The 22,400-nt window shown below is 40.7% G+C and overlaps 1 protein-coding gene across 4 annotated transcripts; it reads left to right on the forward strand.

Annotated features, from left to right (window-relative positions):
• Positions 1-11,016: 11,016 nt before the first annotated feature.
• Positions 11,017-19,740, forward strand: LOC112245395. 4 transcript variants are annotated; one of them, XM_024413459.2, is made up of 16 exons: positions 11,018-11,161; positions 11,365-11,461; positions 12,033-12,190; positions 13,183-13,271; positions 13,408-13,475; positions 13,576-13,621; positions 13,874-13,926; positions 14,422-14,476; positions 14,863-14,997; positions 15,235-15,329; positions 15,437-15,485; positions 15,587-15,687; positions 15,976-16,062; positions 16,187-16,288; positions 16,540-16,659; positions 18,908-19,737. In XM_024413459.2, exons 2-16 carry the CDS (start codon positions 11,399-11,401, stop codon positions 18,956-18,958), a joined length of 1,272 nt encoding a protein of 423 aa, XP_024269227.1. In that variant the 5' UTR covers positions 11,018-11,161; positions 11,365-11,398; the 3' UTR covers positions 18,959-19,737. The 4 variants fall into 4 exon arrangements, with proteins under 4 accessions (XP_024269229.1, XP_024269227.1, XP_042164854.1 ...); XM_042308920.1 differs by having other exon boundaries at positions 11,019-11,161; positions 12,038-12,190; positions 18,908-19,736; XM_024413461.2 differs by lacking the exon at positions 15,976-16,062 and having other exon boundaries at positions 11,017-11,161; positions 18,908-19,740.
• Positions 19,741-22,400: the final 2,660 nt, after the last annotated feature.

A 22,400-nucleotide genomic window follows, 5' to 3' on the forward strand; every position in this document is an offset into this window, starting at 1 on the left:
AAAGTATCTATATCCACAGTAAAACGAGTCCTATATCGACATAACCTGAAAGGCCGCTCAGAAAGGAAGAAGCCACTGCTCCAAATAATAAAATAATTATTAATAAATAATAAAAGCCAGACTACGGTTTGCAACTGCACATGGTGACAAGGATCGTACTTCTTTGAGAAATGTCCTCATAAGGAAGGAAAATTACGTGGATATATTGAAGCAACATCTCAAGACATCAGTCAGGAAGTTAAAGCTTGGTCGCAATTGGGTCTTCCAAATGGACAATGACCCCAAGCTTACTTCCAAACATGTGGCAAAATGGCTTAAGGACAACAAAGGCAAGGTATTGGCGTAGCCATCACAAAGCCCTGACCTCCTGTAGAAAATTTGTGGGCAGAACTGAAAAAGCGTGTGTGAGCACGGAGGCTTACAAACCTGACTCAGTTACACATGCTCTGTCAGGAGGAATGGACCAAAATTGACCCAACATATGGTGGGAAGCTTGTGGAAGTCTTGATCCAAGTTCAACAATGTAAAGGCAATGCTACCAAATACTAATTGAGTGTATGTAAACTTCTGACCCACTGGGAATGTGATGAAAGGAATCAGAGCTGAAATAAATCATTCTCTCTGCTATTATTCTAACATTTCACATTCTTAAAATAAAGTGGATGACCCTTACTGACCTAAGACAGGGAAGTTTTACTAGTATTAAATGTCAGGAATTGTGAAATACTGAGTTTAAATGTATTAGGCTAAGGTGCATGTAAACTTCCGACTTCAACTATATACAGTCCCAGTAAAAAGTTTGGACGCACATACTCATTCAAGGGATTTTATTTAATTGTACTATTTTCTACATTGTAGAATAATAGTGAAGACATCAAAACTATGAAATAACACATATGGAATCATGTAGTAACCAATAAAGTGTTAAACAAATCAAAATACATTTAAGTTTCTTCAAAGTAGCTAACCTTTGCCTTGATGACAGCACACTCTTGGCATTCTCTCAACCAGCTTCATGAGGTAGTCACATGGAATGTATTTCACTTAACATGATTGTTTAGTTAAAAGTTAATTTGTGTAATTTCTTTCCTTCTTAATGCGTTTGAGCCAATCAGTTGTGTTGTGACAAGGTAGGGGTGGTATACAGAAGATAGACCTATTTGATAAAAGACCAAGTCCATATTATGGCAAGAACGGTTTAAATAAGTGAAGAGTCCATCATTACTTTATGACATGAAGGTCAGTCAATCCAGAAAATGTCAAGAACTTTGAAAGTTTCTTTAAGTGCATTCGCAAAAACCATCAAGCGCTATGGTGAAACTGGCTCTCATGAGGACCGCCACAGAAAAGGAAGACCCAGAGTTACCTCTGCTGCAGAGGATAAGTTCATTAGAGGTACCAAAACCCTGCCATTTTATATGTGCCAAACAGATCATATTCCAAGTGCATTGTCATACTGTGGGCAAACATATTCTGTATTCTGGCTAATAAATACTTTATTGAAACAAAGTGTGCACAGAGAGTCAATCCATACAGTTTCAGAAGAAAAAGTTTCAGTTACAGGTATATAATTTTAAACAGCTGACAGTATGACATGGAGTAGCTCTGGTCCAGATCCTTTAACATTTAAGGCTAAAACCACACTTAAGACCCTGGACCAGAGCTAGACATGGACCAGATGAAGTAAAGGCAGGTTTGTCCTACAGAGAAATGTTGGGCCTCATTCACCGTCATTCAAAATGTTTTAGGAAGGGAAAATGCATTACAGTAGTAATTATTGGTCAGAGGCTGCATCCATAACTGCAATGATTGATAACTTATTAAATTCAGAGTGTTACAACAATCTTTCCTCGCTGTCAACATGTGACACATAAGCATGATTAAATGTACAGCTAACATCTGTATGTACTTGATCCATTACATCAATCTTAAGTTCATTTAAGAGAACTACATGCGATTTAGGGGCAGGTAGTAGGCTAATGTTCGGGTATTGTAACTTCCAGTTTATGCTCTCTGACGCTGAAATTAAAATGTACAGCTATACACTTCCACACTGAACAGGCTTACACTAGTAAATTCTTACCCTTAGTAAATTCCTACCCTTGGGGAATATGAAGATCATCAACAGCAGCACTTTAAGCTCATTAACCATGCATTGCCTTCCCTTTGAGCAGAGGTACTTGCAATCATTATTGCTACTGTAGTACGGTTAGTGGTAAAGAAAGAGCTCGCTTTATTTTATAATGCGGAGATACAGTAAAATACAGTATGCTCGCTGCAATGAAGCTTGCGGTGTCAATGTTTCTTTATTAAAAGGTGGTAGGTGTACAATGTTGCTGAAATAAGCGATGCATGGCGATGATAATGGATGCGTCCCAAATGGCACCCTATTCCCTTCATAGTGCACTACATTTTAACAGACCCATAAAGTAGTGCACTATATAGGGAATAGAGTTTAATTTGGGACATAGCCAATGATGGTTGCCTGAAAGCAGATGCGTCTATCTACTTCCCGGCAACATCTTCCTCATCTGAGTCATGAGCTCCTCTCCTCTAGAATCTCATCCTCTCCCCTGCCCATGTCTTCTGGGAACAGAGGAACAAAATGGTGAGGAAGATTTGTCATGGATCGTGTCTGAATACCCGTACTAGTGTTCTACATGGATCATGTCCGAGTGCCAGTACTAGCATTTCATTTTCGGTAATTGAGTATGCTTTCCAGCCATTACTATGAGCCAACTTCCCCTGGACCTCACCAGCCTCCACTGATACATGGTGACTTTGCTTTTCTGTTCTCACCATACAGATACTACAGTATTCTTTAAAGGTTTGTTTGGTACTGACCTTCTCGGGGATGGTGTAGGCCACAGTGATGCCCTCCGGGAGGCTGGGGATGGGGCCTGTGGCTGCCTGGAGCTCCTCATCAGTCACCACCTACACCAGCTCAGAGAAGCAACATAGGTCAGTAATGTTACTTAGACATGAGGACTTACTATGGACAGTACATTGAGACAATATCCCTCTAGCTTACCCCAGTCGTTCTCCTCGTGAACCACCTTCTCCTCCACCACTTCCTCTACAACCTTTTTTCTGTGGTCCACAAAGCACACAACACCGTCAATATTAACTGTACTTGGTCATATACAGTACATCCCCTCAAACATCCTATGTCATGATGGGTGAGGTCGAGAGCGAGAGAGAGAGAGAGAGAGAGAGAGAGAGAGAGAGAGAGAGATACAGCGACAAAGAGGATGAGAGAGAAAGAGAGAGAGATAAAGAGATAGAGATACAGAGATACAGAGATAAAGGAACAGCAACAAAGAGGATGAGAAAGAGCGAGAGAGAGAGAGATAAAGAAACAGCGACAAAGAGGATGAGAGAGAAAGAGAGAAAGAGAGAGAGAGAGACAGCAAAGCACCCACATACCATGAATGAGTAGTTGTGTCCAAACTTCTGACTGGTACTATATATATATATATATATATATATATATATATACAGTACCAGTATATATATACAGTTGAAGTCTGAAGTTTACATACACCTAATAGGCTGACCACACCGCTCGTGTCGCGTGTGCGAGTGTTGCAAAATAAATTTAGAAATCTATGTTATTCCATTATTGCATCCACACTGCTCGCGTGCGTCAACGAGCGTCTGCGTTGCCAAGGGCTAAAATAGAAATTTTCTATTTTGGACACAGATGGCGCTCCAAGTCCTGCCTCTCCCATCTCTTCATTGGTTTATAGAAGCAGGACCTTGTGCATTTCAGGTAAAATAACAACTGAATGTTTATATCCCAGGACAAATTAGCTAGCAACAGCAAGCTAGCTAAATAGGACAAATTAGCTAGCAAGTGCAAGCTAACTAGCTAAATTGCCATAGGTGTTTAATGCTTTTCAACATGTTCCCAAATTAATGTAATTGGTTCAAAGTTTGTTTTGACATTGTAACCTGCGTGTCGTGATCTCGTTTGGTGTAGGGGTCAAAGTAAATGTATGCACGATGGCGCACGATGGCGCATGCTCTCAACCGGTTTGGGTTCCATGTAGCCAGAAAATCCCTGTTTTAGGTCAGTTAGGATCACCACTTTATTTTAAGAATGTGAAATGTCAGAATAATAGTAGAGAGAATAATCTATTTCAGCTTTTATTTTTTTTCCTCACATTCCCAGTGGGTCAGAAGTTGACATACATTCAATTAGTATTTGGTAGCATTGCCTTTAAATATTTTAAATACTTATTTTCCACCATAATTTGCAAATAAATTCATTAAAAATCCTACAATGTGATTTTCTGGATTTTTTTTTCTCATTTTGTCTGTCATAGTTGAAGTGTACCTATGATGAAAATTACAGGCCTCTCTCATCTTTTTAAGTGGGAGAACTTGCACAATTGGTGGCTGACTAAATACTTTTTTGCCCCACTGTATATACACTACCGTTCAAAAGTTTGGCATCACTTAGAAATGTCCTTGTTTTTGAAAGAAAAGCACATTTTTTTGTCCATTAAAATAACATCAAATTGATCAGAAATACTGTGTAGACATTGTTAATGTTGTAAATGACTATTGTAGCTGAAAACGGCAGATTGTTTTAAGTGGAATATCAACATTGGCGTACAGAGGCCCATTATCAGCTACCATCACTCCTGTGTTCCAATGGCACGTTGTGTTAGCTAATCCAAGTTTGTCATTGTAAAAGACTAATTGATCATTAGAAAACCCTTTTGCAATTATGTTAGCACAGCTGAAAACTGTTGCTCTGATTAAAGAAGCAATACAACTGGCCTTCTTTCGACTAGTTGAGTATCTGGAGCATCAGCATTTGTGGGTTCGATTACAGGCTCAAAATGGCTAGAAACAAAGACTGTCTTCTGAAACTCGTCAGTCTATTCTTGTTCTGAGAAAGGAAGGCTATTCCATGTGAGAAATTGTCAAGAAACTGAAGATCTTGTACAATGCTGTGTACTACTCCCTTCACAGAACAGCGCAAACTGGCCCTAACCAGAATAGAAAGAGGAGTGGGAGGCCCCGGTGCACAAATGAGCAAGAGGACAAGTACATTAGAGTGTCTAGTTTGAGAAACAGATGCCTCACAAGTCCTCAACTGGCAGCTTCATTAAATAGTACCCGCAAAACACCAGTCTCAATGTCAACAGTGAAGAGGTGACTCCAGGATGCTGGCTCTTCGCTTCTTCATATACAGCGCATCCGGAATGTTTTCAGACCCCTTGACTTTTTCCACATTTTGTTACGTTACATTCTTATTCTAAAATGGATTAAATTATTTTTTCCCCTTTTCAATCTACACATCTTATGTTTAATACATTTGGAAAAATTCATAAAAACGTGTTTTTGCTTTGTCATTATCGGGTCAGTGAAGGGGACTGAATACTTTCTGAATGCACAGTACCTTGACATTTTTTTAAATCTGAAAACCAGTTAGTATCTGGTGTGACCAACATTTACCTCATGCACGCATCTTCTGTACGAAGTTGCTGGATGTTGGTGGGAACTGGAACACGCTGTCGTACACGTTGATACAGAGCATCCCAAACATGCTCAATGGGTGACATGTCTGGTGAGTATGCAGGCCATGGATGAACTGGGACATTTTTAGCTTCCAGGAATTGTGTATAGATCCTTGTGACATGGGGCCGTGCATTATCATGCTGAAACATGAGGTCATGGCAGCTAATAAATGGCATGGTATCTCTGTACATTCAAATTGCCATTGATAAAATGCAAGTTTGTTCAGTGTCCATATCTTATGCTTGCCCATACCATAACCCAACCGCCACCATGGGACACTGTTCAGAACGTTGAGCAAACCACTCGCCTACACAGCGCCATACACATGGTTTGCGGTTGTGAGGCCAGTTGGTTGTCCTGCCAAATTCTCGAAAAAGACGTTTGGAGGTGGCTTATGGTAGAGAAATTAACATTCAATTCTCTTGCAAGATCTCTGGTGGACATTCCTGCAGTCAGCATGCCAATTGCACCCTCCCTCAAAACTTGACACATCTGAGGCATTGTGTTGTGCACATTTTAGAGTGTCCTTTTATTGTCCCCCAGCACAAGGTGCACCTGTGTAATGATCATGATGTTTCATCAGCTTCTTGGTATGCCACACCTGTCAGGTGGATGGATTATCTTGTCAAAGGAGAAATGCTCACTAACAGGGATGTAAACAAATTTATGCACAAACTTTGTGAGAAATAAGCTTTTTGTTCATGTGGAAAATGTCTGGGATCTCTTATTTCAGTTCATGAAACATGGGACCAACACTTTACATGTTGTATATATATTTCAGTTAAATGTTGTTGACACAGTTCTGTTCAAAGAGCAACAGTGCTACCAGTATACTAATGCTGCTCCCAGAACAGCAACATAAAAGATGACACAGTACAATTATTCTCTTAGAGTAGCAGAAGACCCTGTTGGCTCAAACTGGTCTCAGAGCAGCAATATCTACTGTGGTTGACACAGTTCTGCTCCAAGAGCAGCAGTGCTCCCTGTTCATTCATGCTTCTACTATAACAGCACCATATGTATCTGGCTAGCTAGCCTGCATGCTTAAAATGGTGACCTAAGGCTAAAACTGTTGAGCTAGCTAGATTGCTAGCTTGGTAACTAAGGATAAACTATAACAGTTTAGCCTTAGCTCGAAAAACACATTTTAGCTAACTAACCTCAGCTTGCATCACATTTAATATTTAATCAATTATTTAGACTAGCTGGAAACAGGACATTGATGTGCAAAATGATCAACTTGCTAGCTATATTGAACACCCCCTCCCCCCACCACTCTGTTTGGTATTCCCGTCACCTCTCCATTTTCATTGGTTGCCTGACACAACCACTCATAATCCTTTATTCTCTGAGAACATGTTTGAGTAAGTAAAATTCCCATGAGCAACCTGCTCATCCATATGATTGAGACAGCGAGTGGTGATCTGATTAGTCTTTATGCCTCTGAGGCCCCCTGGTCTCATCTTATAACACGCTACACGTGGATCTCTCTCCTCGGGCCTCTCTTCATCTTGATTTCTCTCCCACCTAGAGTGCAATGTCTTGAGGGAATTCGCCTGTGCTGAGCCCCACTCCTCCTCTCTGCATCACAGGCCTCCCACTCTTCCTCTCCTGTTGCTCGTGTGTGCTGCATGTGAACACAGCAGTTCAATTGGCCAGACTGATGGGATGTTGTGTCTCTGCGTGTTGTCTTTATGGGGAAACATCATTCTGAATGGCAGGATTTATTTTTAAACCTCAGACGATGATTGGTGTGTCCGGATGAATCATATACCCTTTGTGGTGGGGTGCGTGGGGGGGGGAGAGGAGAGAGGGAGCAAGACAGGAGATGGGTGAAATCTGATCGCTAGGCCCAGGCCAGGCTGTGTCACTGACTCATCTTTCTTTTTGCGATGGTGGTGAGGGGTGGGGAACGAGGGAGGGAGCCAGGGTCAATGAGGTCATCACATCTCGTGGCTGGCTCATGACTCACACGCCTTGGCTCAGTGCATGCATAGCAGGGGCAGCAGGATGGCACACACACGCACACGTGACATTACTATAACACCCCTACACTCTATGCATGTAGCCCACACACTGGCTTGAGGGAGGTTTTAGTACTGAATCATAGCTGTCTGCCAAGCAAATAGTTGGAGAAAGTCCCTCCCCTTCTGCAAACAGAGGCCAACTTTTGCATCCTCTAATCAGATGCAACACTTTTCTGCTGGAGGCTAAACATGACATCAGCAGGAGGCAAGTGGCTACAGTCAGTGGACTGTAGACTTCCAATCCTAACAGTCTAACAATGTCTGTTATGACACTGAAGCTGGACTGTGCTCAAGGTGACTTCCCACTGAGCACAGATGTCAGTTAAGTTTTAATTTATACTTGGTTGTGTTTTCAACTAACATGAATTCAACATGAAATTAACAAAAGATCCCCATGTCATTGGATTTACGTTAAAAAAATACGAAATGTTGTGAAGTTGATTACTTTTTGCTAATCCAATCAGTTTTCCCCTTCGATTCAGCGATATCACAAAGATGAATGGTGTGTCCGTATAAATCATGTTTTGGGTTGAAATAATGTGGAAACAATGCTGATTCAACCCGTTTTTGCCCAGTGGGTTTGTTACAGAAGTAAAAGATCCGGATCTGGTGTTGATTAAACAAACAAGATATATGGCTTATAGCAGCGATATGAGATTCAGCACAAAATGATGGCATTCAGTACCACAAAATAGTGGACAGTGGACGTCTGTTGCAACCCGTCCACACTCGGCGAATCTCAAGCTTAGTACAGCTAGCCTGCTGCAGCTATCTTACATTTTTCAACCCAAACCTTGAGAAATGTAAATAATAGGAAATTATTCTGCAAGTGATTGAACCATACATTTCCGGTGCCCGTAATTGTTTGGAACGATACGCCTACAATGCTCAAGGTGATCATGCTTTTCTGATTAACTGCTTGTGTTTTTATAACATTTTTTTTTCTTTGAGGATTTTCTTGGCAATTGGAATCATTTATGGGGTAAATCTCATAGTCCATTGGATGATCTATTCAATAAATAGGATTCTAACATCTCAGAGTAATATAATTCAAATAATCAAATCCGTATAGTATTAACGTAACCAGCACTGCCAGTGGGTAGATCGCCACCCACAGAGATCTGTAGCTCTTCATTTTATCCTCAACAAATCCCAATTCTGGTCCGGACACCTACACAGCTTTTTCAGCACCGCTGTCATCACTACTAGAGGGTCCCCCGTGTTGCGTAGGGGTTCCATGACTCACCACGCTCCATTGTTGAGCACCCCCGTCCTCCGCCCGCGACTACACAGCGCCGTTGTTAAAGTAATGAATGTGTAATCTATTTGCCCATTATTTCTCCATGACAAGGTTTGGCCCGATTGTGTTAAATTGAGACGAACTGCTGGAAATCAGATGCTTTGGGTAATGTCATGTTGACCTCTTATTACGCACATGTAGGTGTTTAGCCTGTGTCACGCTGCAAGGGAAAACAAACACATCAAGCAACACGTGTGTGTATGGGCCATAGTCATCTGTAGGCTTCACACGCCATTAAAATAATACATTTATCTGCATTGGATGCTTCAATCTTCTGGATGTCCTTAACCGTGAGGCCATAATAGTGATATGGATGTGTGGTTTACAGAAATGAATCAATAATCGTGATTGCAGTGATGACATGACATAGCAGATTATATAGGCCTATCATGTAACACGACAGGACATAGGCTATTACCCTACTTAGTACTATCTGGCCTCATATTGTAAACACTATAGCACACCTTTGCAATACTGCACATCAAATCAACAAAAGGAGGACCAAGACTTATTGAAATGAATAGCCTGATGCATATTCATTGTTATTTTGAGACCAGCTTATTATGCTTGAATGGTTAGTTATAAAACATGGTTGGTAACACCTTTTCAGCCAACCACTTTCACTTGTCATCAATAACCCCCCATTTAAAAGTTGTGAGACATTGTATTTTGTGCATGATAATAAGTTATTATCTGAGCCCGAGATGTACAATCAGACATCATCTTTATTTATGTCCATTCTCTGGTGATACTGGAGGACTTTTGCTGAATGTAATTTCCACAAAAAAGTACCATGTCTATCTCTGTGTTCAAGAGGCAACAGGTGCAATCTACCAAATGAATTTAGCAGTTTCAATAACAATGAATAAAATATGTGAGCTATTGTTTAGATTCAATATGATTATAGACTTAACTTACTGTCATTATCAAAATCTGTTTTAAACATGCAAAAGATTTATATGGGGGGGTCAGTGTCTGACCAATAAAAATGTAAGACTATTGTTTTTTATCAATACTGTTTGGGAGGTCATTGAGGGATTGTCGTGTTCAAATAAGCAAATGAACACATATAGCATTGATTCAGAAATTGAGGAAGCTTAGAGGTTAGATTGACATACACAAGTCAATGAACTGAACACATAGTAGTCTATAGACTCCAATTAGAACATGAACAGAACATGCTGGGTCATGATTTCCTCAGGTCAAACTCAAACGTCTCCACACTCCTCATTGAATGGTGACTATTTCCCAGATCATCTTTCTTCTGTCTTGTCTTTCCCCTTCACTTTGCTATGATTAACTGCATGCCCCTGTGGCACCTTCCCCCAATTAAAAGCTCCTTTCAGCAGCCTCTTGTCTTGTGTGGAGAGAAGACCATTTCTGTGAGAAATATCTGTGTGCGCCTGCCAGAAAATACTGTCTGCTCGTTGGAAGCACACCCACACCTTCTCCACCCGCACCAGTTTTATAATATTGTGTAGGGTAAGTCTATAGTGTGTGTGTGTGTGTGTGTGTGTGTGTGTGTGTGTGTGTGTGTGTGTGTGTGTGTGTGTGTGTGTGTGTGTGTGTGTGCGTGTGTGTGTGTGTGTGTGCGTGTGTGTGTGTGTGTGTGTGAGTGAGTGAGAGAGTGTGTGAGAGAGTGTGAGAGAGAGGGGGGCATTTGGCTTACAGTCAGTTGCCTATTTATTGCTATTAGATTGAAATGGCTTCTATTAGGGTTATAAAGTGATGATTATTTGACGTAAGCCTTTATTGTTAGTAGTTTGGACTTGAATAGTGTGGAGCTTATGACCCTTTGCAATCAATACCAATAGGCTATCTGTTTCGTGCTGCAGTAAAGGATGTGAATGTCTGTAGCCTTTAAGCCACAGTTGGCTATTTTCTAATCTATTACACTTGCATCCTCGCTTCAAGAGCGTTGTTTAGTATACTATTACATTTTCGCACATCAACTTTGCTAGAACGGGTCCTCAACCTGAGGGAAATCAGTGGTTGTGCACTGACCCCTCGTGGATACAACCAGTAGGCTACTGTCACAGAAACGAGGAAAACATGAATGAAAGCAGTGCGCAGTTTAGGCCTACTTGATGAAGAAATCAGAGACGCGCGTTGTCATGGCATTCGGCATTTATGACGTAATGATAAAGTAGATCGCACTGTTCTATATCAATTTAGCGCCATTCGCGACACCTACGTTGTCGCTTTCTCCCAAATTCCCATTTCTGATCGGTTTCTATCGTCTGAGTCGTCTGCGGTCCAAAATTATTATTTTATGTGCGAGTGTTATATAAGATCAGTTCTTGTAAGTATTGACTGTATGAATTTAATTTACTTTATTTGAGTTGTTTTATCTAATGAAGAAGCTCTCAAATATGTTTATTATGACCGCTATAGTTAAGCAGTCTGCCTGCATTTTTGATTTATTCTCATAAATCAATGATATATCACCTCGATTAATGCTGTATGCTACTGAATTACTTCTCATGACTTGGTTTGTTTCAAAAGTTGGCCTACATCAGATCTACCATCAAGGGAAGGTATGGAGACTCTGGAAGGTGACCAGTTCAATCATACTCAGGAAATGCAGTGTCCATCAACTGTGGTGTGTATTTATTCCACATGCATGGGGATTGCGTACTGTAGGGCAGGCAATGTCCTTGCTATGCTTCCCTCATTCATACTGTAGGAAACCACATGGAGTGATGTTTATGCCATTGCCCATGTTAAATCAGTGGTCACCCTACGTAAAGACAAAATAAAGTTCTGTAAGAAATAATAGACCGACAGAATTCATTTCAGGAAATGAAGAGTTTTTTTCGATAGTCAAATCTATGACTTGAATTTGGTTGACAATAAACGTATAATGTTAATGTTGTAAACCACAAGGTTCCATGGTTGGGATGTGTATAGGCTGTGGGGTCCACCCTGGTCATTCCCTAGCCACACCCATAACCATTTCCTTGTTTAGAAACCGACTTGATTTTGCAATTTCGTTTGTGACTCATAGCCTGATCCTACAGCCTACATGTGAGTGCATTTTGGTTAGATTCTCTATGGCAACTGATTCATCTGTGAATGCACATGATGACTTACATGACATTTGTGCCCTCTTGTTGTTGTTTTTTTTTGTGTGCTGATTGACCATTAAAATGTTGTCTGTGCACTGGATGAAGGGCAGGCGAAGTGTGGAGATGAAAAGTGTCGCGAAGGAGTTCTTCTGTCTCACTGATGAGACAGACCAAGGGAGGGTGAGTGTGTCAACACGTGGAGCCAGTATGAGGAGCAGCCACACTCCTGGACACTGCAAAGGGAGTGAATCTGTGCTGCGCAGGTGAGTACTTCCCGTTTATTGGCATGCTAGTTAAGTATAGATAGCAGCGTCCCGGAGTAGTAGGCGTGTCGAAAGAAATGGGAAAAATACATTTTTTTTGAACAGGGTTTTTGCCAATGCCACCGTTTTAGAGTAGCCTAATTTCGTTCAGTCGCTTTCTGGAAGTGCATGGAGGATGTTAAAGCATTTTTAATCACATACAACTCAAACTTTTATGAAAGCAAACATGGCAAATTGTTACCGTTGTACTAAGTGCCATGAACAGTATTGTTCAGTCTTAATACTTTTCACATACACACCTCTAACTTGCATTAACGCAATCGTGACGAAACATGAACACCTGCCTTCAGATTAACCTAATTGGAATCTCCTGATTTTGTAACGTGCGCGTAGTATCAGTCGGGTGTCAGTGTAGGCAATTTTCCCGGGAAGCTCACTTCGTCAATTGGTCATCAACTCATGTCTGCCCTTGTGTTTAGAAATGGGGCATCGACAAGTTTAATAATGGCATTGCGTACACTAGCCTATACAATTGCAATGAAATGGGATACATGTAAAATGTTCACAACATGAAAGCATGTTAAGATACGTGCATTTACATGCAATGCTTTCCCACTGCCTGAGTTATTTCACGACACCACCATTCTGGGTTTCCCAAACGTCCTCAAATTAATTTCGATGCGCAGTCATACACAGTCATGTTTCCACAAATCTCTGCACTCGCTGACAGAAAGTCAGACCAATACATGTGCTCTTTCGATACGCCTACTTTCTTTCGACACACCCAGTCTCTGGCCGCCATATCGAGCTGCAGCTATCCCTTTCTCATGTTAGTACTTATAGTGATTGGCTAGCATAGGCCATGTACTGGTGCATTCAAGACAACTGGGAACTCGGGAGAAACGATGTCATATCATGATGTTGGAAGTTTGAGAATTCCGAGTTCCCAGTTGTTTTGAACGCGGCATTACGAATCAAGAGACTTCTTTCAGGACTGTGACCTTGGATTATAATGATGGTGATGACTATGATAATACAGAGGGAATCGCTGAACATACAACAAAACCAGAAGTCACAGAAGGTACTAATTATTTCACTCAATAATACAACTAGCATAATAGATAATAGGCAGTGTAAATAATCAGTTTCATAATCAATAATCAGTATCAGTTATTGACACTTCCCTCAATTACAGTCTGTTTTGCTTCTGTGTTTAGAATGGATGTCAGTCATGGGGGCAAAACTCCCAGAGTTACCAGTTCATAAAAAGGAGACCTCAAGAATGGTAAAACAAGAACAAGGACCTCCCATGACGCAGACACAGAAATATAGAATTAATTGAACAATTCAAACATATACATAAATAGAATTTATTTGAATTTCAGAAATGTGAGTCTCCAAAAGAATATATTCAGCTCCAAAGTGATAAAGGTACAGTGTACACTGTAGACATAATCATGATGTTCTGTTAAATCAACAACTACCTATAGTCTCCCATGCCAACTAAGAACTACCTAAAGCAGACTGACGCTTGTTTTGTTTTCAGTCAAAGAAAGAACTAGCTTATGTCCTCAGAATGTTAGTCTGCAGTACTTGGCCTATAACTCTTACAATTAAAACTGCTCTCATACAGTATACTGTAAATGTTGGCATTTGAAAAAGCATGACATTTTATTTTATAAGGGATGAGTGTACCAGAAACACAGACAAGGATGAAAGATCAGGCCAAGATACTGGTGAGTCACAACGTACCAGAGGAGGCTGGTGGTAGGAGCTATAGGAGGACTGGCTTATTGTAATGACTGGAATGGAGTGAATGGAACAGAAACAAACATGTGACTTACATATGTTTAATGTGTTTGATATGTTCCGTTTTTTTCTCCATTGCAGCCATTTCAACGAGCCGTCCTCGTGTAGCTCCTCCCTCCAGCCTCCTCTGCAACGTACTGTCTGAATCAAGGACAAGTGCCCATAATTCCCACCCGTACGTCATTATACACTCTTTTCCCTTGTATTTTTTCTGAAATTTCAGCACGAACGTTGTATGTTATAATACGTTTCAAAAAAACTTGCTCGTTACCTAAGGTTATGCCATACTTTCTGTTTCATGTTCTATGCTTGATGTAGATAGGCTCTAGCCAAGTACTGCAGTTGAGATTTCTCAAAACCTGCTGAAAGCCCTTGCTGTTGGGGCCGCTGTGGTTCACTGTGTTTACGCTATCTGCTTTCAGTTACCACTAAAGCCTTTCAGTGAGGGATATGAGGCTGCATTCCTCAGGGACAGAAGTGAGATCATTCAGTCATTATTATTATTATTATTATAATTATTATAATAAGTAATTTAAACATTACTGTTACAAATGGAGGTATGCGTTATCATAAATCACATTGATGACATAACTTAGTTTCAAGAGATCTGAGTCTCAAACATTGATAATGATAAATGACACTAAGGGAGGTTGAAGATGGATCGTCCCCCGGCTGGTGTCGTTTAATCAGTATAATTACAAATAATCATAGATCATTTTTATGAAATATCTGCCTCCCATTGAGTCATCCCATGATGTCTGTGTTTTGGTACTATCATGATGATGGAGTGTCTTAATGGAGGTTTCCTCTGTGAAGCCACCTGGTTTGTGTCATGGGCCTCTGTCGCTTCCTGTGTTTTGCAGTGCGAAGGCTCTGCAGAAGATCAGGACCTCCTTTCTCGCTGTTCTCCCCTACGGAAAGCCTGGGGGACATACTGTACAGGAAAACCAAGCATGTGTTTGACTACACAGTCACGGACATGAAAGACAAAAAGCCCGGTGAGTCAGCCTGATAGTGGGATTTGGAAATAAAATGTGTTGAACGCTACAACAAAGAGACAGATAGGATAGCATCTATTGGAAAGGCCTGGGGCCCTATTCAGTCATAATCGGTCACAGGCGTTCAGGATTAATACCAGAAAATATATTTGTATATAAGTATTGCAGTATGATCTTTTTTTTATTTCACATGCTTTGTACTAGAGATTAAATTAATCAAATGATGCCACATTTCAGTTGTTTCAAGGTGTGGTTCCAATCTAAACCAATGTGTTAGACCAGCCCTTCCAGTACAGAAGGGATTCAATGTATCCACATCTAGGTACAGCCAGGTGAGGAATATACTGTAACTGAGATGATGTTCACACACACACACACACACACACACACACACACACACAATGGTACAGTGGTAACCTGTATTTACCTTATTTTTCAGAGAAGGGAACAATCAATTGATCAGATGACGGTGATCAGAAAAGATCATGGTAAGATCCTATACTAATTCCCTCCGTTTTAATGTACAAAGAAACACACTGGACATACCCAATTGTAAGCTGTAACTTTTGTGTTCTTGTTCCCACTTTAGTCGGTAGGCCTTTACTAATGCTGAAAGGCAATGCAAGTCTAACCAACAGTGATGGAAGCAACAACACGGATTCATTTGCTTATTCACCCAGACTCACAAAGGTATCAGAACCCTTTATTGATATTATGTTGGTATTGATATAGTAAGAATGTCATTAACGTTTTATAGTCCTGAATAAACTAAGCAACATTTATATAGCCGTTGGCTTTTTTTTACTGACATCATTAATAATGAGCCAGGAGTGGTACATGTACTAGCTTCAATTAAACACAGGAGGCCAGTGTTGCTCTACATTTGACTCAAATCATCCAACATGCTCAGCTTATTCATATGTCGAGCACATAGGATAGGCTCTGCCATAACAAAATATATTGACATCTTTAATCTAGGGTAAACCATCAACCTCCTCTCAGCCAGGACCTGACACCAGGATCCCACCAGTAGTAACCAGGAACCATTCTGACATCATCAGAGAGGCAATCACTTTCTAAACTGTTGTGCCCCCCAAAATAAGCTTTTGTCCGTGTTAAAAGAGCAGATCATGCTAATTTTGCTGTTTTTTTTTATGTTGAACCATACTCCATATGTTGTAACTTATAGGAAAGAAAGAGGCACTACTACAAAGACCTCTGTCAGCAGGTGGAGGAGAAGAGACAACAAAAAGCGAGGGAGAGGAGAAGGATTACCACCGCCGAACAAACTGTGAGTCATCGCAAGCATAATTATTCTATGTTACCCATACCTTCTATATAGAGATCGGACAGGAACTTGTCACCTTTTTCAGTCACATGATCCTCATTATACCCTACCTCAAAGTAGTCCAATGGATCCTAAACCATTATCTTCTTGATTGTTTGGAATAATTATACACACCAATGGTCACTGATAGTGATTGACTCAGTTGGAAGGACTGACATTGACAGATTGCACTTCAATCGCCTTGTCATTGGCAGCACAATGAGACAATGCAGTTCTTCACCTGGGGGATGCCAGGGAGCGGAGCCCCAAACTACCACCTGGACTCTGTGAGAAGGAACAAGTTCAGTTCCACAGAAATTATACCCCAGGAACAGGTAACATATCAACATGACGTTTATGTTTAGTAGAGGAGACCAGAGAACAAAGTAAAAGTTTTAGGCTTTTGCTTAGTATGAAAATAATATGGGTTAGGATCAGGGTTAGGATTAGAATTTTAGGTAAGGATTTAATTGTAACAAATGTTACAATTAACCTCCATTACAACTCTAATCCGAGTCTTCATAATTATTGTCATCAACTATATATAAACAATTATTTATGGATTTAAGCAAAATTTCCAAGGCAGGTACTGTAGCTACACTAACCAAACATTAGCACATTGAATAACAGCTGTCTAAGTTATTTCTAATTTGAGTTATTTAGTTACTTTGTGCCCGTGTTACTTTGTTCCCCGGTCTAACCCACTACCATTCACTACATAGAAGCAGGTAAACCTTTGTTAACAGGGCCCATATTCACAAGATGTCTGAGTTGGAGCACTGATCTAGAATCAGTTTTAATTATTTATTTTTTTCCTTAGGTGAGAATAAGTTGAGCCTTTTTACATAATTAATAAGATTATATGGACAAGGGGGGGATCTCATCCCAGACCAGCACTCTTACTTCAAGACCATTTGTGGATCTGAGATTATATCCACTATACAGTGCATTCGAAAGTATTCAGACTGCTTGACTTTTTCAACATTTTTCAAGCCTTATTCTGAAATGAATTTTAAAAAGAATTCGCCTCATCAATACGGTTTGACACAAAACCCATAATGACAAAGCAAAAACAGGTTTTGTGATTTTTATTTTTTTGCAAATGTATTACAAATAGAAAACTGAAAACCTTCCGAATGCACTGTACAACTGTGCCTTGTAAAGAATCCGTCAATTTAAGCAGCATCCGCCTGTCGGCCTTCCGCATCTGTGGTGGAAGGTTGCCGAGCTACAGCGGTGTTTGTCAGACCATGAGACAACCTGAAAATCGGTCTTCTCAGGAAACGGTTTGGCCTACGGTTTGACCTTTCTATTCTATGGGAAAGGGAGACTCTCACGAACACGATGGTGACTCATCTGAAGTTGTGAACGCTGATGTGCCAACTTGTGTCCGAACCATTTGAGCTACAAACTCATTTTAAATCACCACCTCAAAACAATTCCACAATCCCCCCCCCCTTAAATATTTTAGAGATTTAAAGAAGCCAGTGAAACATGACACTTTTATTATAGATGATATAGCACCAGGAGTTACCCAGACTTAAAGCAAGTCTTGTTTGAGGTCATTTGAAAAGGAACAGGAGAACCGCAATATTCTAGGAGCTCAGATGCAATAATTTAATAACCAACGTTTCGACAGACAAGCTGTCGTCATCAGGGTATAATGACAAGCACAGTGGGTCACTAGTTTATATAGTTTCAAGGGACACATAGGTGTCTGTAATCATGGCTGGGTGTGGCTTGATTTTATTGGTTAATTTACAGATATAAATAGAACATTTTAAAAAGCATGAACGGATAACATATGATCATAGATACAATTTGGCTACATAAGCCTACAAACATTTACAATGAATAGCAAAATCACAAGAATGGCTTCAGATCAAAGTCTACGTTGAGACCGACGGGAGCAAGGGTCTTTAAATTAAAGATCCAGGCAGCCTCTCGTTTTAACAATACATTTTCAAGGTCACCCCCTCTTCTAGGGAAGGGGACTTGTTCGATGCCGATATAACAAACGGACAAAATAGAGGTTTGCTTCCAAAAAGTGGGCCGCAACTGGGTATGTAGAGTTTTTGCACCTAGTGGTGCTTTTGAGATTCTTACTTATAATTCGCGCTTCGTTTTACCCACATCATTTTTTACCACAAGGACAAGTTACAAGATAAAGAAATGCCTTAGTGGAGTTCAGTACATGATAACGCCTTTGATTGGGATCTGTTTCCCTGTTTGAGGGTGTTTTAAAGGATCTGCATTTGAAAGAGCCATTACACTTGTAGTTTCCATCGGGTAGAGGCGCAAATAGACGTTGTGCGGGGGTATTTTGGGGTGTTAAATTAGTGTTTACCAATTGATCTCTGAGAATACAACCAAGGGAGAGTCCGAAAAACACATTACAGATACTGTCATCAGATCTTAGAATGTGCCAATGTTTGTGAACGATTCCCTTAATTTGTTCAGAGCACTTTGAATAGCACGTTGTTTGAGGTCATAACATAGTCTGGATGCTGATTCATAGTGCCCATTAAACCCTGTTTTGGTGGATAGCTAGACCTCTGAATGCTGTCTTTGTTCTCTCCTCAGCTCCGTTGTAAAGGCTTCAGCGGGATCCCTTTTCATCTGCATGTCAAATGATGGCCATTTTGTGGTCCCCCCCCAGCCCAGACGATTGATGCTCAGCTCAGACAACTGATAAACCCATTAAACTAACGCAGTAGTAGACCAAACTCTGCGCTCAGCTGACTTTTGTCCCATAGGTGATCGATAAGTCATCAATTATCTGGATTTCAGCACTCATTGGCACTTATATCCATTGATTAATTTACTGTTTCAAACTCCCATATGTGCATAACCACACTCAAAACAATTCTGGATCCACACATTCTGATGGTGTTCAAATCAGTTGTGATGGTAGGGATGCACATAAACAGTTATTTTTATATACACACACACACACACACACACATAAATGCTACAGTGGTAATTGACAGATCAATAGCATGGTGAGATAATGAATAGAAACAGTGGCTCACTAAATATAAGATTGTACACAAAAAAAGCTGGTCGTGAAAGCGAAAAGATACTGACTGTCTGCCTACAGTCAAAAATTATTATTATTTTTTCATCATATTTTTAACCGTTTTATATGAGTAATTTTGTATATATATTGAAGCCAGAGTTGTAGTGAAATAAAACCCTCCTGTCAGATAAAGAGAGTGGGTGGAAAGAATTGAGAAAGTCTTAATGTCAATGCTTTGTAGGTGACGTGATGTGGAACTCTATCCTCTGATATTGACCTGATATTTGGGTTGAATGATTCACAAAGAAACAATGGGTAGTGTAACTATAGTGTTTACAAAAAGCTTTTCAACATGAGGAGCGATGCACAAACAAGCACTGATACAGTAAGATTCTCTTCAGGTGGCCACTAACATTTGTATATACAATGTTTTTTATTTATTTTTTATTTCACCTTTATTTAACCAGGTAAACTAGTTGAGAACAAGTTCTCATTTACACCTGCAACCTGGCCAAGATAAAGCAAAGCAGTGCGACACAAACAACAACACAGAGTTACACATGGAATAAACAAGTGTACATGTCAATAACACAATAGAAAAAAAGAATGTCTATATACAGTGTGTGCAAATGGCGTGAGGTAGGCAATAAATAGGCCATAGTAGTGAAATAATTACATTTTAGCAGATTAACACTGGAGTGATAAATAAGCAGATGATGATGTGCAAGTAGAGATACTGGTGTGCAAAAGAGCAGAAAAGTAAATAAAAACAATATGGAGGACCAAAAAAGCCAATACCGGGCCTCCCGGGTGATGCAGTGGTTAAGGGCGCTGTACTGCAGTGCCAGCTGTGCCACCAGACACCCTGGGTTCGCGCCCAGGCTCTGTTGTAACCGGCGGTGACCGGGAGGTCCGTGGGGCGACGCACAATTGGCCTAGCGTTGTCCGGGTTAGGGAGGGCTTGGCCGGTAGGGATATTCTTGTCTCATCACGCACCAGCGACTCCTGTGGCGGGCCAGGCGCAGTGCGCGCTAACCAAGGTTGCCAGGTGCATGGTGTTTCCTCCGACACATTGGTGCGGCTGGTTTCCGGGTTGGATGCGCGCTGTGTTAAGAAGCAGTGCGGCTTGGTTGGGTTGTGTATTGGAGGACGCATGACTTTCAACCTTCGTCTCTCCCGAGCCCGTACGGGAGTTGTAGCGATGAGACAAAATAGTAGCTACTAAAACAATTGGATACCACTAAATTGGGGAGAAAAAGGGGTAAAATTAAAAAACATTTTTTTAAAAGCCGATACCGATTAAGCTGCCAATTTTAATTTTATTTATTCATTTGTAATAATGACAATTACAACAATACTGAATGAACACTTATTTTTACTTAATATAATACATCAATAAAATCCATTTAGCCGCTCAAATTAGACGCTCAAACTGTTTGGGCATAGACCTGGAAAGTATGCCAGAACTTTGCAAGCTGTCTCTGCAGTATATTGCAACTCCTCACCCTTTGGCAGTTCTATCTTGACAGAAAATGTTGTAGTTTGGTATGATATAAAATCTCAGAATTTTTGGTGGCCTTCCTGAATCAGGATTCAGACACGGCATGGACATCAGGGTTGGCGGAGTGTGCTAAAGCAGTGAGTAAAACTGAGTAAAACAAACTTAGGGAGGAGGCTTCTGATGTTAACATGCATGAAACCAAGGCTTTCTCGATTACAGAAGTCAACAAATGAGAGTGCCTGGGGACACGCAGGGCCTGGGTTAACCTCCACATCACCCAGGGAACAGAGGAGGAGTAGGATGAGGGTACGGCTAAAGGCTATCAAAACTGGTTGTCTAGTGCATTGGGGACAGAGAGTAAAAGGAGCAAATTTCTGGGCGTGGTGGAATAGATTCAGGGCAGAATGTGCAGACGGGTATGGTGGGGTGCGGGTACAGTGGAGGTAAGCCCAGGCGCTGAGTGATGATAACAGAGGTTGCATCTCGGGATGTGCTGGTTATACTGGGTGAGGTCACCGCATGTGTGGGGAGTGGGACAAAGTTGTTGAGTGGGACGAGGGGCTCCACTGTAAACTAAAACAATGATAACTATCTTAAACAACAGTATACATGGGATATTGACATTTGAGAGAGACATAAAGCTAGGCATAAAGCCATCACAGGTGTTGATTGGGAGAGCTAGCTAAGACAACGGGTAAGACAACAACAGCTAATCAACTAAGACAACAGGTAAAATGGCGATGAATGGGCTACAACACAGGGCCTGAGTTCGGGGCTAGGGCCAACAGATTTAAAAAATAAACAAAATGGAGTACTGTGATAAACGAACAGTCCAGCAGGCATCAGCTATGTAGCCAGGTGATCATATGGTACAGTGAATAGCAATAGATTGAGCAGGGAAGCCACGGCGTAGTCATTATTACGCTAGAACACGGGAGACACAGTGTTTAAAGTTAGCAGGTGGGTTAAGTAGAAGCAACTACAATGTTGACATAATATGCGACTATAGGTATTTTATCTGTATAAAATATATCTGATTGACCATTATCTAATACATATTAAATGTATGTTCTAATGCCTTATTGTCATCTGCAAACTTCCTGTAAGGGTAATTAATTAAGGTAAAGTTGATAACATTGAATAGGTTGTTCCTGTTGGTGCTGTCAGGTTGGCTTGCACATTAAAATCCAAGAGGGTGAGTCACTCTCTAATTGCACTGTTCTGTTGCAGTGGCATTGGGATATTTAATTGTCCCAAGGTTTTTTAGGCCAACTGGGTATAATTTCAGGGGGGCAGCATTATTTTCCTCCAGTGGGTGGCTAATTAACATAGAGACAATTCTAAAGTGCTGGGAAGAAGCTGTGATTAAACTGTAAGCTACCAGGTTTGTAATTTCAATGAACAGCAGCCTGCCTCATCAACAGGAGAGATGGCTGTGAAAAGGTGTCTAGTTGTCACTGTGATACCCTGGACATAAATCCTGATCTTACTGTTCTATTCGGTAATGTGGGTGGACAGTGGGCACGCACAGACATCAATAATGTCAGCTGGTTGAA

The sequence above is a fragment of the Oncorhynchus tshawytscha genome, linkage group LG29, assembly GCF_018296145.1.
Source record: "Oncorhynchus tshawytscha isolate Ot180627B linkage group LG29, Otsh_v2.0, whole genome shotgun sequence".
NCBI lineage: Eukaryota > Metazoa > Chordata > Actinopteri > Salmoniformes > Salmonidae > Oncorhynchus > Oncorhynchus tshawytscha.

Bases quoted from the DNA above. Each gene is read 5' to 3' on its own strand.
- LOC112245395 (XM_024413459.2), top strand. From the start codon at position 11,399: ATGGAGACTCTGGAAGGTGACCAGTTCAATCATACTCAGGAAATGCAG. The intron at 13,927-14,421 runs GTGAGTCACAAC...ATCTGCTTTCAG, and splicing joins AAGATCAGGCCAAGATACTG to TTACCACTAAAGCCTTTCAG. The intron at 16,063-16,186 runs GCAATCACTTTC...TGTAACTTATAG, and splicing joins ATTCTGACATCATCAGAGAG to GAAAGAAAGAGGCACTACTA.